The 16,284-nt window shown below is 48.6% G+C and overlaps 4 protein-coding genes across 4 annotated transcripts; 1 reads left to right on the top strand and 3 right to left on the bottom strand.

Annotated features, from left to right (window-relative positions):
* Positions 1-579: 579 nt before the first annotated feature.
* PtrM4_061420 (Trichoplein multi-domain protein) lies at positions 580-1,503 on the bottom strand (the record flags this gene model as incomplete). The annotated part of the gene is made up of 1 exon (XM_001932886.1): positions 580-1,503. The coding sequence occupies one exon, from the start codon at positions 1,501-1,503 to the stop codon at positions 580-582; it is 924 nt and encodes a 307-aa protein (XP_001932921.1).
* Positions 1,504-2,705: 1,202 nt separating this feature from the next.
* Positions 2,706-3,971, bottom strand: PtrM4_061410 (Nucleotid-trans domain containing protein; the record flags this gene model as incomplete). Its single annotated transcript, XM_001932885.2, has 2 exons — positions 2,706-3,463; positions 3,515-3,971. The coding sequence occupies 2 exons, from the start codon at positions 3,969-3,971 to the stop codon at positions 2,706-2,708; spliced, it is 1,215 nt and encodes a 404-aa protein (XP_001932920.2).
* Positions 3,972-6,670: 2,699 nt separating this feature from the next.
* PtrM4_061400 (uncharacterized protein) lies at positions 6,671-9,235 on the bottom strand (the record flags this gene model as incomplete). Its single annotated transcript, XM_066105545.1, has 1 exon — positions 6,671-9,235. One exon carries the CDS (start codon positions 9,233-9,235, stop codon positions 6,671-6,673), a length of 2,565 nt encoding a protein of 854 aa, XP_065964172.1.
* Positions 9,236-10,208: 973 nt separating this feature from the next.
* PtrM4_061390 (Dimer-Tnp-hAT domain containing protein) lies at positions 10,209-14,228 on the top strand (the record flags this gene model as incomplete). The annotated part of the gene is made up of 3 exons (XM_066105544.1): positions 10,209-10,212; positions 10,534-11,390; positions 11,826-14,228. 3 exons carry the CDS (start codon positions 10,209-10,211, stop codon positions 14,226-14,228), a joined length of 3,264 nt encoding a protein of 1,087 aa, XP_065964171.1.
* Between the last annotated feature and the right edge of the window lie 2,056 nt (positions 14,229-16,284).

The raw sequence follows: 16,284 nt of genomic DNA, 5'->3' as shown, positions 1-16,284 counted from the left end.
GTATATCGTCGAGTACGTCAAGTTGAAGGCGTTGCGGAGACACACGGCTCGGATTTGCGGCTAAGGAGATGCCAATGGCAGTCTATAAGCTTTCTTCACGAGCGCGCTCACCCTGACGTGCCTCGGTCTCGTTCATGAAGCCCCGCCCTGCTTAACCCTATTTGGGCATAGTTAAAACGGCCCTAAGTGCGCTACGTCGTCCGACACGACCAGATGTTGAAAACACGATAGAATACGCGTGCTTAGTAACTCCCAAATATATAGACGTGCCTGCATTGCTGATACATGTTGTTGGCTTGGTGTAAGCAATTGCAAGGAATCTGAAGCTTGGTCGGCCAGAGGTCTTGAAGGAAGTGACATTCACTGTCGTTCCCAGCGAACAATGGGCGTACTGTTCCTCTCGCTTTGTGACTCTCGAGATGACTACCCCGTTGGAAGATAATAGTCGCTTTCTGTGCATTGCGTCTGTTTGGAAAGACCCAGGCTAGGCAATATCGCGTGCAGCTGTTCGGCCGCTCTGTATTTCCTGTCGTGCCCGGCATAGCACCAAATGCCTTACGCTAAATGGGCCCGAGACGATTAGACTGAATCTTCCACCAGCTCCTGGACTGAAAACACTCTGCTTCTTGACGGGCGTTCAAGTTCGGGGCTAGTTGACGTGGTGTCCTGGCTGTCATTATCCATCGCCATCTTGTGAGTATTGCCCCCAAAGTGCAGCGCCGGTTGATGCGAATCATGGCGTTGTTCGAGCGCGGCAGTATATTTTTCTTTTATGTAGCCTATTTCAGCCGCTTTATTTCGATAACCAGGTATACTGATGCCATGCCTCGGTTGCCCGCTACCCGTAGGTTCTACAAAACATGTCGTAGCCAGAGGACTTTGGAAAGCCGCGAAACCTTCATGTGGCATGTGTTGTAGTTCTTGAATTGCCGTTTCATCCTTGAACACTTGCTGCGCAGGTTCAGCTGCATTCAGCTGTGTCGTCAGATACTGAATCTGCGCTTTCGCATTCTCCAATTCCTCTTGGAGGTTTAGGTGAGCATCATTGAGCTCCAGTTGGTTCCACATTTCCCGCTTAAGGTCCTGTTCTAACTCTTCGATTTTTTGCGATTGAACTTTTTCTTTCGCTGTTAATGCATATATCTTTCCATCGAGCTCGTCAATGGTAGAATCTCGCTCCTCCAGAGTAAGTTCTCGCTCCCGCAGTCGCTCCTGAAGGATGCGTCGTCTCTCATTTGTAGTATTCAACTCCCTATGAACGCCCTCGTGCAATTGCAGTTGAGCTTGCAGGTCGTGAAGTCGTTCCTCCAGTTCTGCACTGTATGTTTTGGTGGCGATTTCTGTGTGCTCCACATCCTCACAATTGGCCGGTTCGCGCCGGACAGTATTTTGCGCTTCTCTGTCCCTTAGGTGCTTGGAGATAGCCCGTTTGCGTTGGCGAAGGGCTCGAACAGAAGCGAGACAACGCGGTACTTGGGGTGACTGTGCATCCAGAGTATCCATTTTCGCTCGTTGATTTGTCGCAATACGTCCTACGGGTCGCGCTCCAAAGTTCGTATTGGCGTGGACTTCAATCTTACCGAAAGAACGCCGAAGTGGAGCATGAGATGAACAATGCCGACGCCCCACATCTTGTGTTAGACTCGTCTGACGACAGTCGAAAGTAGAATCAAATCACAAGCCCGTTTCTGACCCATAGCGAAACTACATCCTCATCACCGAGTGTATGCCCACTTCACTGGAGACATACAGGCGCACCACATCTCTGAGGAAAGCCGTTTTCTCAGGTAATCTGGGAACAACACAGCCCATGTATCTTTCGCGCATAAGTTGCTACATGGTCGTCAACAAAGCCTTGGATCCTTGAGTACACATTCTCTAAAGTACATGCGCTCTGACGTAGAGACCGCACTGAAGTCTTAGATATCACTGGCGTGTTCGCTCTTGAATAAAGAGTTACAGGGCCTGAAGTTGCCAGCTCAAGGATCAAGGTGAAGAAGGGAGCCAGTTGATATGGCGGCTTCTGATGGAGTTCTGTTCAACCTCACAGTTGTGATTGACCCGAGCGTTGCAAGCCGACTAGCATTTTCAGCTGCTGTGCTCCAATTTTCGTCACTTGGGGATACGGCTTTGTCCTACCGATGTCAGTGTCAGTGCCACAACTTCTGCATGAGCACTTTCGCCGATAGACCCGCGAGTACGATATCAATCCTACCCAGCTTTCCAGAGCTCTGGTGCCCCACATGGGAAGTTCGCACCTTTGACCAAATTGCTGTCTGTTTCTTACCCTACATGATGGTGTTAACGCCTTTTTCCTTGCGTGCATTGATCGCACAGCCTCCAACACTCAGCGTTCCAACAGATACATGTATGCGAGGGGTTTCGGCAATGAGGGTGCTGTATCTGTGATGGATTGTGATGTAGTTCAGTCGATAAAGTCAAGAAAGTCCGTAGCTTAGAAGTTGTTTCTTTTCGCCAAAACCACGCGATCGGTTGGACGGTGGAACCAAGTGGCAAGCGCCAACCACAGCGTGAACGACATGGACAAGAAGCATTAGCAAGACAAGATGTCTGTGTCATCGCATGTAATAAAATTTATGCACAAAGAATATTCTCAAACGTCAGGGTATCTAATACAGGTATATCTGTCCAACATGCGATGCGCTAACGCACTTTGCCAAAACTCCGGTTTCAAACAAAAGGAATTATTCCATCCCTTTTTTCCCCAAATCATTGACCGACGAACTCTTGTGATTAGCCACAAGAGTGTCATTTTGCTTCTCCTTGACCATGTACGTATTGTTGTTATCGTGCAGCTCCTGATGCAGCAGGTCTGTTAGACTCTGCATCATAGCTATCTGGGTGCTCTTCTTCGTCATTGACTTGTCAAGAGTGTGATGTCTGATGAATTGCCCTGTGCAATTGCTCACGATCGTTTCGTTTTCAATGATCCCAGGGTATCCCATGGCATCGTCGCATGCGATTTCGACGATGTTGGTGCCGTTGGGGTTGAAGTCGTAGCGGATGTATTCCGAAAACGCCCTTTGCTCGTGAGACCAGACGTCCGCCCAATGATTGCAATCGGGATAGCGGGTCCCTGTCGGACATTCTTTCCATGCTGTGAACATGTCGAAAGTATAAGGGAGGGCCTGTGCAACGATGAAGCCCGAATTGAGAACTGTCCTGCCGCGGCTGTCTTCTGATACGTGTGTGTCGCCATCACGGTCTTCTCGTGTGTCGACAGGCATTGCAACGCTGGTTTTTGGTGTGATTCCCCATCGGTTGAAGAGCCATTCGAGTGGTACTTCGAGGTGTTGAAATGTTGCGTCGGCATCAATGAATACGACGAATTTGTAGCTTTTGAGAAGCGCATAGAGAATGTGTGGCTTGACCCATGTGTTGTGTATGCCCTCTCCCATATCATGTGCATTGATGAACTTGTAGTCGTAGCCGTGTATTTTTGCTGTAGTATGTCAGTATGCATGCGTCGATAGTAGTCCAGCGTGGTACGAACAATAATAGAAATGATTCATGAAGCTTGCGCTACCCACGCCTTGGTAACCCTCTGCACTCAAAGTCTCCCAGTCCATGCGAGTCTCGTTCCATAACGCGCCTTTCTTGTTCGGAATTCTCGTATCGATATCAACGATCAACACTTGGTTCTTTAGTGGTTCTGTCCACCATGGCGCATCTTCATGAACCCCATGGATCCTCCCTCCCTGATCCTTATATGTAGATTCTCCAATCGGATGCCGGATATGTTCGTAAAGTTTCCAGAATGCGCTGCCAATAGAGTCTCCAGAACCCAGCTTGTCGCTGTTACACAGATGGTTCTTCGTGTCCTTTGCTGATTCCTTGATCTTTCCCAGGACGTCACTTCCACCCATGTGCAGGCCGGCCGATGTTGAAATTATTAGGAGACATATCGCGATGAAGAGGCCGCTCGTGAGGCCTAATTTGTTGAAGGACATCATGGGTCCCACCATCTTTGCGGAAATCTAGAAAGAAGAGAACGAAAAGCGAAAGCGGCGGGGGCCGAGGAATCTGTATGACGCTGGATAGTGCCCACTAGAAGGCGTTGAGGTAATAGCTCAATATACAGGTTCTAATGGATTTGAGCGGAAAAACGAAAGAAGGCCCGCTCAAGGAAAGAATGACGAAAGAGTAATGATGGTGAAGGGGTCCCCCGTTGAATATGAAGGAAGCAACAAGCTACGCGCCCGGGACACCTTACATGCCCCAGCCATGCGCATATACTTGACGTCCAAGATGGGGCATTAACAGGGCTTAGCTGACAGCCGGGGCTGCTGATCACTGACGCTAGGGTGAATGTAGTCTGCCTCTTAGCGGGAGCACCAGTCTGTTTCCGGTGCTCCAGCGTCGCTTTTGCTGTACCGGCGCACCCGTGTAGCGTCATCCGAAACTTTCCTAGTACCGGCCATATGCTATGATATCATCGACCACTAACCTGTTTTAAGTGTCTGCTGTAGGAATTTTCGCAACTTAACTGTTGTTGCTCACACATCTTCATATGCTACGTAAGCCCGATTCGGTCTCAAGTCAGCCACACAACATTTACGGCCCGACAACCTGGATCGCATTTGATGTAAATACGCATCGCCCGAAAATTCGGCGTTGGGGCAGGGTAAACGCCGAGGGCCTCACGTCCCGACTGGTTGGAGAACCACTTCCATGTCAGCACACCCTGCTACCAAATCTCTCGGCCAAACCTTCAAGACATAGTACACGCGTTGTGTTCAAACATCTTTCAGTACCTTGAAAGAGGAGTGTTAATGCTGGTAGTGCTCACACGTTGCCAAAAGGCCGCGAGGCTGCACATCCGTGGTGTTCTTCTGTGACTCAACTTGCGCACTTCTATTTTGAAAATCAGATCAGACTGAGATGATGTGGGGGTTTGACCATTGCGGGGCTTGAAGGAAGATACTACACCGTCTTCCCTCGAGAGTGCTAGTAGCATCCCGTAGGGATGTAGAGGCTGAGCAGGGATGCGAATAGGACTGGGGTGGACGCGTCATGACCTTGTCATGTCATGCCAAACTTCACCTCAGCGAATTCCGCCATTGATGTCTGTTAGGGTTTTGTTGCGATCGACCAGTGCAGTTTGTAAATCGCGGCGTTGTGTTTTGATGATCTATATACTAGGTCAGGACTAAAGGGGAATAGCAGAGCAAGCAGTGACATCCGCCGCTTCAAAGGCAGTACCTACTTACAAAATGCTTTCGGCCTTGGAAGTTTCTCCGCTCCACGGCAGTCGCATTGTGACCACCGTATCGTCAAGAGGCGTACGCACGGTCTCATTTAGAGCAAGTGTAGCATACGTGCTCATTCTCACGACCAGTTTACCTAGGCAGGTAAATGCAGTCGTTGCAGATTTGCGAATCCTCGGTGAGACCTCGATCATGAATACATCGGTTTTACAAACCAACACAGCATGAGACATTGGTCATCGACTAGTATTACACCCACGATCGACATGCCACGAGCGTACAATTAAAAATAACGCAAACAACATGACTTCCAGGACCCGTCATGTTCAAGCAGCGCTCATCCGGCTGTCTTACTCGGCCAACGTATCCTGGTCTTTCGCTGCTTACCTGCAATCCTCACATCGACTGGACGCTCCAAGATTGCAATCGCTGCTCTACTGAAAAGCTGTGTTAATGCTGCAAACTCTGCGAATCCAAAAATACGACATGCTCGCTGATGCTAAAGCATATGGTACTCCTGAAGATCTCACAGCTGATCCAGATGTTGATATGGTGTCATAATACACACGGGTCAACAAACACCATCTGACGATCGTCTCGGGTGTAAGCCGGGCGAGGATGTTGTTGTTAAACAGCCGATGGCTGCAAAGCAGGAGCACGTTGATGAGCTGTTCAGACAGCGAAGAAAAGTGGATCTAGAGCTGCAGCAACGGTGGGCTCCACCTGGCGTGAAGCTACGAGACGGTTTAGACGACAGCAACGGAAGGCTCGGAGAGATTCTGAGTTCAAACTTTCGTTCGTGCTTTTGACGGGACCAATTGCCGGGAGATCCTACTCACGGGCCTGAGATACTTTGCGCAGAGAAAGACATAGGCGGAAATCCGGTCGTGGTTGGTTTGGCCATGGTACCACTCGCCTCCATTAGAAGGCTCCATACTGCTGATCAATTTCAAGTTCTAGACTTTGTGCTCTCTGTCGTTGACTACGGTAGCTATCTTTCGTTCATTAGTTACAAAGCGCAAATCCAGCGTCCTGACATACGCATTCGCAACCCATAAAGTGCAGATAACGGAACACAGGAAAGATGTACCGGAATTGCTTTCTCTCCATGGCAAGATTGTACAGTCTCCTAAAATAAAACATGACCGGACGCTCTCTTGCTACTTCCGCCACGACCAGCCGGTTCCAAACACGCCAGCTCTTACTTTGGGCATCGATTGCGAGGAGAGATTCATGTCGCTCCAGCCACCAGCATATCCCTGAAGGCAGACTTTCCAACAAGCAAGTAAAGCAAGTCACCGCTCTAAACTTGACTTGCTTGGTTCAAACATAGGCTTTACTTGACTTGCTTGGGGTGATTTTTTTACTTGCTTGACTTGCTTGTATTACTTGCAAGTACTTGGATTACTTGACTACTACAAAGAGATTAAGCTACATACAAATTACCAAAACTCAGTGTTCCACTCTAGTATGTTGTAATCTCCTACAAGCTGCTCATCTGAAAGCTTAGCCTCGCTACAGTTGTACGGTTTATAACCAGCTCGCACCCATGACCTTACTAATTGAAGAGCTGCGAGTAGCTCACTGCCCAGAGCACGTCGTTTAGGTTCAAGAAGGTCGCCAAGCTCACTGAAGAGGCGCTCACAGTCGCTGCTTGATGCTGGGATAGTCATGATATCGATTGCAAACTGCGCTAAATGCGGGTATTTCGGCAGTAGTTGTATCCAGTATTGGACAGGATTTCCATCTGCGTTGTACTGCTCCTGCGTCCACTGCGGCTCTTGTGTTTTCCAGCGCTCAAACTCGTCAAGTGGAGCCTCTCGGTCATTGTTGCGGCTAAGTATAGCAATAATTGCCTCGTCTATGTTGTTGCTACTCGGCGCAGTTGTATACCGCTGGCGTGCTCGTTGAGGTTTGTATGCCGCCCAAAGCTGTTGGAACGACGCGTTGGCACTAGTAAGCCAATCAGCTTTGTCTGCCCACGCCACATCGCAGTAGTTCTTGTAGTACGGGTGTAGGCAAACAGCGGCGTAGTAAGCGGGCGAGTCGTCGAGCTTGTTGTAGTAGTCGTTGGCTTTGCTCCACGCGGCGCGGAGGTTGACGTTGAGGTGATCCTCTGGAGCCTCGGCATGAGCGTTGAAGTCGACGTGCTCGAACGGGCGCGCCCGGGCCTCAAGCTTGCTGAGTACGTACTCAAAAACGGGTATAACCTCATAGATTGCGCCGTATTTGCCATCCTTAGAGCGTCCCTCGAGGCGTTTTGTGGCGTACTTGAGCGGCTCTAAGCAGTCCTGGTACTCTGCAATCACCGCCCAGTCAGCAGCTCGGAGCCCAGTTGATCTCATCCAGTTTGGGGCGTCGGGCCGCTTATTATTCCGCTGCGCAGCGTGCGCATCTTCAAGGATAACCCTATTGATATGATGCTCAGCGTACAAGTTATACGCGGCTTGAAGCTTGGTAGCGCGCTCAAAAGCAGCATAGTATGAGTTCCAGCGAGTGACGACAGGCTTGACTGGCTCGAGTACTTTGAGACGCCCTTCAGCAGGCAGGTTGTTGTTGGCAAGGCGCTGGTAGCCACGAAAAAGCTCGTACTGTTGCGGCGTTTTGATATAGTTGATGACGTCAACTAGCACTCCAATAGGGCCATCTTTCCGCCACTCTCGCATATACTGCTCCTCGGTATTGTACTGCTCTTGAGTGTTGCCGTAGGCGTCTTTGTTGGTGCCAAATATAATAGCCTGGCCGATGAGGTTAAGCGTGTGACAACTGCAGCGGAGGCGCCGGTGAGCGGACTCAAATTCGTACTCGCGCGCGAGCGCGGCGATCGCAGTGTCGTTGTTGGTAGCGTTGTCGAGTACAAAATAGCCTAATCGGTCGCTTGTTATTCCGTATGCTGAGAGCGTCGTCGAGATAGCTTTGGCAATAGCCTCACCGGTGTGGGCGCCAGCGAGCTCAGGCAGATCGATTGGTAAGTCTCGTATTATTCCAGCTGCGTCGGCAAAGTGAGCGACTACTCCAAAGAAGCCACGTTTACCACCCTTTGTTGTCCAGCCATCAAAGCTTACGTGTATTTTGCTTACTGAGCCTGACAGGGTGTCGATAACTTGCGGTCGTATAGACCGGAACAACCTCATCACAAAGGTAGAAACGCTGGTATTACTTACCCACAACGCTGCCTCTGCCTCTGGGTTGGCAAATCTCATCATCTCTCTAAAATCAGGCGTCGTAAGTTCGCTGAGCGGGTGGTTTCGGTTAACAAGCCACATGACAGTGGCTGTTCGAAAGCCCTCTACGTCGAAGTTTCCAAACGCGTTAGCAGTGTTTTGTTGTACGTCTAAACCAGCGTCAAAAGCTTGCCGCAACGACAGCTGGCCTCGAGCTCTCTGCGCTAACTTTGGGCCATCTTTCGTAAGGTTGTGGCCAGGCTTTGGTTGGCTGAGATGGGTGGCTGCTGAGGTTGTAGCCTGAGTAATGTTAAACAAACCACCACGGCCAGCGTCGATAGTTTTGTGTACATGGCAGTACTTGCACACAAACCAGATTCGAGATGTAGCATGGCGCTCAACAACGCGGTAGCCATACTGAAAGATCCAACTTTTTGGGCGCTTAGAACGCGCCAATGGCTTGATAAAATCAGGTAAACGTGCCCAGTCAATGCCGTCAAAGTTCTCAACTAGTGCGCTGTTTGTCTCATCCTGACCACCCTCTCCAGCCTCAGTTGTAGCCACCGTGCCAGCTCGGCTGCCCTCGGTGGGCGCGACAATCTCAGCCTCCGCCTGCGACTCTAAGAACTGCAACTCGAAGGTAGGTATTGGCGGCGAGGCGTTAGCCTGGCTTGCGGCAGCTAGGGTTTTGCGAGGTGATCGACGCTGAGGTCTAGGCTTAGATGCAGGCTTAGATGCAGGCTCAGGTGAAGCCTCAGGAGTTGAGGCGACGTTGTTGGTGGCAGCGGCTACTTTCGTACGTTTGCTCCGAGCAGAAGTTTGTGGTAGGCGACGTTTGGCCATATTGGGGGTATCAGGGCAGTATAAATCACTGGAAAACGCGTTGCTATAGGGGATACTGCATTGCGATAGGCTTCTAGACAGGCGTACGTCGAGATTGGAGCAATGCGCTAGACTAAGGCTAACGTTATTTGATAGCCGCTTAGCCTGTTTGGGACTCAACCGAGGCAACTGCAACACTTCAAAACCATCGCGACATCTACCGTACAGCAGTTTTAGCACCCTCATCACAGTAACGCTAAAACAACCAAGTAAACCAAGTAAGCCAAGCAAGCAAAGTATCTTGACTTGACTTGCTTGCTTAGCTGCCCAGCTCTTACTTGACTTGCTTGCTTGGTTTAAACCAAGCAAGTCAAGCAAGTAATCCAAGTCAACTTGCTTTTTGGAAAGTCTGCCTGAAGGAGGCTAGTGACAATGACCGGCCGGTTATTATTCACGTCCATTACTTCAAGAATGAGGAAATGAAAGACGTAGAGCAGACTCCGCAACAATCAATCCAGATTGGTCAGATTGATTGATTTGATTGGTCATTTGGAGTTTTTACCAACTCAATCAACTCAATCTAAGCTTTTCAAAATAGCTAATCAAATCAACTTGCGAAGGTCAGATTGATTGATTTGATTAGTTAGATTGATTTATTATTAACGAGTTGTAAGGCGAGTAGTGTCGTATTAAGAGAAGGTTTTTGGTGTTGAAGATAGTTATCTTGGACCCCTATCTCGCTTAGCTTGTGATCCCTGTCGGCCGGGCAAGCCAGTCTCTATGCATTCACTTCTCACCAGCTAGCTCTCCTCTTATAGGACTAGCTCCTTCTGCTTAGGGGCTAGCCTCTTCTAGGCTTCACCCCGCACCTATATAGCTAGTCCTTCGCTGTTCTTAATACAACAACGATTTCGCTCACTCAGTTCCCTAATAATCCCTTACACACAACACTAGTTGCCTTATCAACACACGCTATTAGACAACTATACTTAGCATGTGTAACCAGCGTGTCAGACTACGGAGCACAAATATACTGGCAAAACCAACCCTACGCTACAAAGAAACTACAGTCACTACACAACCTGGCTTGTCGAAAAACACTAGGAGTGTTTAGCACAGTCCGCAACAATCAATTAAGTGGGTCCTAGAAGGTTCAGATTGGATTGATTGATTACCGCTTTAAGCCTAGTAGTTACCTATAGGAGTTTAAGCCCTACCTAGATAGGTAAGTGGGTCTAGGAGAGTGACCGGATTGAATTGATTGTTGCGGAGTCTATCGCAAACACAAGAAGGAAAAGGAATAGGAGTTGGGATAGCAGTCTACAACTCAACTCAGCAAGAGATCTACTCAGAAACAGTTAATATCGGACAATACCAGCTAGTCTACAACGGCGAACTAGAAGGGATCACACGAGCATTCGAATACGCAGCAAAGAACGCTACAACCGACCAGGAATTTGAGGTCTACGCAGATAACCAAGCAGCAATCTACAGGCTTAAAAACCTATCAGATAACCCAGGACAGCATTGGCAACTCCGATGTCTAAAAGCGGCAAATACGATCCGACGAAAACAAGCAAACATCCACCTACTCTGGGCACCTGGACACACAGATATAGTTGGAAACGAAAGAGCAGACTACCTAGCAAAAGAAGCAACCAAAGAGGACCCCAGATCAACAACAAAGAGCATTGCCTACCTGGGCACGACAATCAAAAGGATACAACAAACGGAACAACGCCAAGAGTATAAGAAATACAAAGCAAGAGCAACCGCTCTAAACAAAGCTACCTACTCAGCCAAATACCCTCTTAAAATCAGCAAAACCATCCAAATGCCACAGAACACGAAAAGAGTAACCTCTAGCGCCTTCTACTCTCTTAAGCTAGGACACGGATACTTCAACTCCTACCTAAAGAGATTTAAGAAACGAGACTCTAATCGCTGCACCTGCCAAAACATCCAAACGCCAGAACACCTACTACTGTACTGTCATCTATACAAAGACCATCGAAAAACGCTCCTACAAACAATCAAACATCGCCCAGTCACACTACCACTACTACTCCACACTAGTATAGGTATAGAAGCAACCCTAGCTTTTATCACTAGCACCAGAATAGGAACAAGAAAATGGTACCTAGGACAGCCAACAGAAGACCTACAGAGAGACACTGTATAAAACTAAAACCACAACCCTCTCCTTTGCCACAAGAGCCCGCTGCTACATCTCTTTCTACTTATCAAACTGCTCTTTAGCACCTGGCAACAAACAGATACAAGCTATCTTTTGTAGAAAAGCCAAAAACCATATTAGCGAACCATACCAGAAAACCATGTAAATTAGAAAAACCAAGATAGAACGGCCTTCGGCCAAAGTCCTACATAGTCTCTGACTGAAAAAGGACTCTAATGGAATAATAATAATAATAATAATAATAACACTAGTTGCCTAGCTACCTATACAGACATTTTTCTTTAGTGTTTAGTATCGCCCACGATGGCCAAACGCTCTCGAGTTCCCACCAATACTGCTGCCGCCGCCGCCGCCGCCAAACGGGCGCGCCTATCAAGGCCCTCTGTCCTATCTCAGCGATCGCTGTCGCCTCAGGAAACCCTTGGCGCCGCCGTAAGCCAGGCCACAACGTTTGAGTCGCAATTTTTCGAGTCGCAAACAGAGGAGGAGGGTGCGGCTAAGGGCAGCCAGGCTGGTACAGCAGCAACAACAGAGGCTAGCGTTGATACAGAGCCTGATAATGGCGATAACTTTGACGGCATTAACTGGGATCGCCTCCCTCGGTTCATGAAGCCTCTTACAACTGGGCGGCGCGTCAAGAGTTGGATCTTTCAACATGGATATCGCGTTGTTGAGCTCTACGATCAGAATCGGGTGTGGTTTGTTTGCAAATACTGCCACATCCACAAGGTCATTGACACTGGCGGCAGTGGAGTTTTTGACGTATCAAAGGCCACCTCCTCAGCTGCAGCTCATCTTGGCCTTCAGAAACGAGGCCATGGCTTTACAAAAGACGGCCTGAAGCCTCGAAGAACAGGGCAGCAACTCTCTCTACGACAGACGCTGGAGACTGGTGTTGCAGTCTCTCAAGAGGCTGCCAACGCGATGGGCAACTTCAACATCCAGCAGTTTCGTGAAGTTGCAGTGTTCTGCCTTCTTGATAACAACTTGCCAATGGAGCTACTTGCAAGGCCGTCCTTTCGCGAGATGATTAGCCTTGCAAACCCAGAGGCAGAGGCAGCTTTGTGGGTAAGTCCTCGCAGTGTAGCTACCTACGCAATGCGCCTCTTCCAATATATGCAGCCACAGATTGTCTGCGCTCTGTCAGAAGCTGCAAGCAAGATCCACATAAGCTTTGATGGTTGGACGACAAAGGGTGGCAAGCGTGGATTCTTTGGAGTCGTTGCACACTTTGCTAACGCCTCTGGAGTGATACAAGATCTCCCCATCGCCCTCCCACATCTCGCAGGCTCTCATACAGGTGATGCTATCGCTGATACAATTAAAAAGACGCTCCAAGAATACAGTATTGGGAGTGATAAACTCGGCTACTTCGTCCTCGACAATGCTGCAAACAACGATACTGCAGTCTCCTCGCTCGCCCACGCGTACGACTTCAACGCTGCTCACCGACGCCTCCGCTGCGGCCCTCACACGCTTAACCTTATTGGCCAGGCAATTATCTTTGGCAGCAATCAAGAGGCGTACAACAACAACAACGACGAGCAGCTCCAAACAGAGGAGGTGTACATGCAGGAGTGGCGTCAAGAAGGGCCCTTAGGTGTACTTATCGACGTTATCAACCATATAAAAACGCCTCAACAACACGAAATTTTCCGAAGCTTCCAAACCGCCGCCAACGCCGAGTTGCCAGCTAGAGAGCGCCTCCACGTACTTGAGCCTGTGAAGCCTGTTGTTACACGCTGGAACTCTTACTACGCTGCCTTCAAACGCGCAACTCAACTCCAGGCAGCATACAACTCTTACGCTGAGCACTACATTAACGCACTCTCCCTTGAAGATCGCCGCGCTTGTCAACGTGGCAATAAACTCCCTGAAGCACCTAGTTGGATGAGATCAACAGGACTTACAGCTGCTGATTGGGCGGTGATAACAGAGTATCAGGACTGCCTAGAGCCGCTTAAGCTTGCTACGGAGAAGCTTGAGGGTCGCGGAAAGGCAGGCAAATACGGCGCTATATATGAGACTATTCCTGTATTTGAATACGTACTTGGCGCGCTCGAAGCCCGTACGCGCTCGTACGAGCAAGTTGACTTCAACCCACCTGATGCGCCTGAAGATCACCTCTTTGTTAACCTCCGCGCCGCCTGGAGTAAGGCCAACGATTACTACAACAAGCTCGATCGATCGCCAGCATACTACGCTGCTACCTGCCTCCATCCATACTACAAATACTACTGCGAGAACAGCTGGGTGGATAAGCCAGAATGGCTAACATCAGCCAACGCTGGCTTCCTGCAGCTCTGGCAGTCGTATAAGCCTCAACGTACACGTCCTCTATCTCAAACAACTGCAAAACCAAGGCATAGAGGAATAGATGATGTGATTGGCGCCCTCGTACGGCGCAACAAGGCTCAGGTAGAGGCTGCCCACGACGATGAGTACGAGCGCTGGAGAACTCAAGAGCCAGAGTGGACAAGCGAACAGTATCTTAGCGATGGCCACCCAGTCAAGTACTGGATTCAATTACGCTCAAAATACCCGTGTTTAAGCCAGTTTGCGATTGATATACTCACGATACCAGCATCTAGTTGCGACTGCGAGAGGCTCTTTAGCGAGCTTGGCGATTTACTTGAGCCGCGCCGGCGAGCTCTTGGCAGCGAGTTACTTGCTGCCCTTCAGCTTGTACGTTCGTGGAGACGAGCTGGCTTTGACGGCTTGTACAACAACGGTGATGATGAAGATAAGTGGAGTGACGTCAAAGATGAGGAGATTGTACAACAGTACGATATAGAAGGCTGGAGTACAACACCATAACCCCCTGTATACTACTTCTTAGCATCAATCAGCCAATCAACCAATCAATCGCAATCAATCTGCTCAAAAACCCTAACAATCAATCCGCAATCAATCAGCAGCGTCGCCGCAAGCTAATCAAACCAATCGACAACCTTAAGATTGATTGATTTGATTGTTGCGGAGTCTGACGTAGAGTGGGATTGGAGCGAGATACAGAAAGAGTTGTCAATTATGAGCAGGGGCGCCATGAGATGTTTGTATGCTTTTGTGAATAGGAATAATGATGATGGGCGAGTAAGTTCGGATGACGCCACAAGCTACGCATGGATGATTGTCCGACTGTTGTGAGATTATATCACGTGACATGATGATCGTCGTCATTGAATGCAAGTTCACTGGACCGGCGTAAAGAACCGAATCAGTATGACTTGGCGCCAACAGCAACTCTCCCGAGTGCTCTTCAGTGTTACATCCACCGAAAATCTCTTCTTATGCAGGTGTTTCCGCCGAAGCTGATATGGAGGTGGCTTTCAAAAGTTCTTGCTAGCGCGGATTGTATCGGCCCGACACCCTTTGTCCAAGCTGGACTGTTTCTTGGCACAAATCAGAGATTTCATGAAGCTGCGCAAATAGTAGTATACGCGTTTTCTTGGTGTTTTAGTTCTATACCGATGGCTCCTAATACAGATCTCTCTATATGCGCCTTGATTGTCACTTTAAAGTCCCCTTTTAGTGGCAAATCAACGAGTCACATCAGCGATATCACCGGCATTCCTCCACGCACGATTAATGCTATCTATGCTAGAGCCTGCTAGCGAGGCTTTGAGCTAAATGCGCCAACGATAAAACTCCTCCCTAAGTACCTTAAAGAGGCTCCACGTACAGGCCGTCTACGTATGCAAGAGGCTATACAAGAGGCTGCTATTAAGAGAGTCCGCCGTGATAGATATGGAAGAGAGAAGAGCTGTGCTGATATAGCTGGTGATCTTAGTCTTCACGGTCACAACGTTTCATCTACAACAGTGTGGAGAGTCCTCAAAGTAGCAGGGTACAACAAGACCAAGCCAACGAGGAAGCCTAGGTTGACGAAGAAGATAAGACAGGAGAGACTTAACTGGTGTCTTGCTCATAAGGACTGGACACTTGAGAATTAGAAGGATTTCATCTAGTCAGATAAGACCTCAGTCCTTCTTAATCACCGCCGTGGTAGCTATCGCGTGTGGAGGAAAACAGATAAGGCCTTTATTAAATCTGTTATCCGAGAGAGGTGGAAAGGCTACTCAGAGTTTATGTTTTGGGGCTGCTTTTTATATAACTATAAAGGCCCCTTGCACGTCTAGAGGCCTGAGACTGCTAAGGAGAAGAAAGAAGCAGCTCTTAAGATTAAGGAGATGAATAAGATTCTAGAGCCTATTATAAAAGAAGAGTAGGAGCTCTTAACAGGCATGAAGAGACTAGGCTTAAGAAATAAGCCTAGGAGAGAACCTTAATAGAGATGGACAAAAGATACTAGAAAGCTTACTCGTGGTAACGACAAAGGAGGTATTAATTAGTGGCGTTATCAAAATCAAGTTCTTATCCCAAAACTTCTGCCCTTTGCAAAGGAGTGTTTAAAAGAGAGACTAGGTAGTGTTGTACAAGAAGATAAGGCCCCCTCTCATGCCCACTATATTCAACGTCTTGTATATCAACGAGAAGGCGTAGAGAAGCTTATTTGGTGTGGCAACTCCCCTAATCTTAACGCTATTAAGCAAGCATGGCCATGGTTAAAGAGAAGAACAACTAAGAAAGGAGCTCCTAAGAATAGAGCAGAGGCAACAAAAGTATGGGAGAATGCGTGGACAGCTCTACCACAGCAACAAATACAAGCTTGGATAGAGAGGATACCTATACACGTTCAAAAGATTATTGAACTTGATGGTGGCAATGAGTATAAGGAAGGCAGAGGTCTGCCAAGAGAGCGTTGAGACAGCCCTGTCTATATTTTGGTAGTACTTCGGTAGTAATCAAGACACCCCTGTCGGCAAGAACTTTTGAAAGCCACCTCCGTATATAGGTATCAGGTGAATGATTG

The sequence above is a fragment of the Pyrenophora tritici-repentis genome, chromosome 2, assembly GCF_003171515.1.
Source record: "Pyrenophora tritici-repentis strain M4 chromosome 2, whole genome shotgun sequence".
Lineage (NCBI taxonomy): Eukaryota > Fungi > Ascomycota > Dothideomycetes > Pleosporales > Pleosporaceae > Pyrenophora > Pyrenophora tritici-repentis.
The sequence above is the reverse complement of the archived record's forward strand: the minus strand, read 5'-3'. Positions and strand labels throughout refer to the sequence as shown.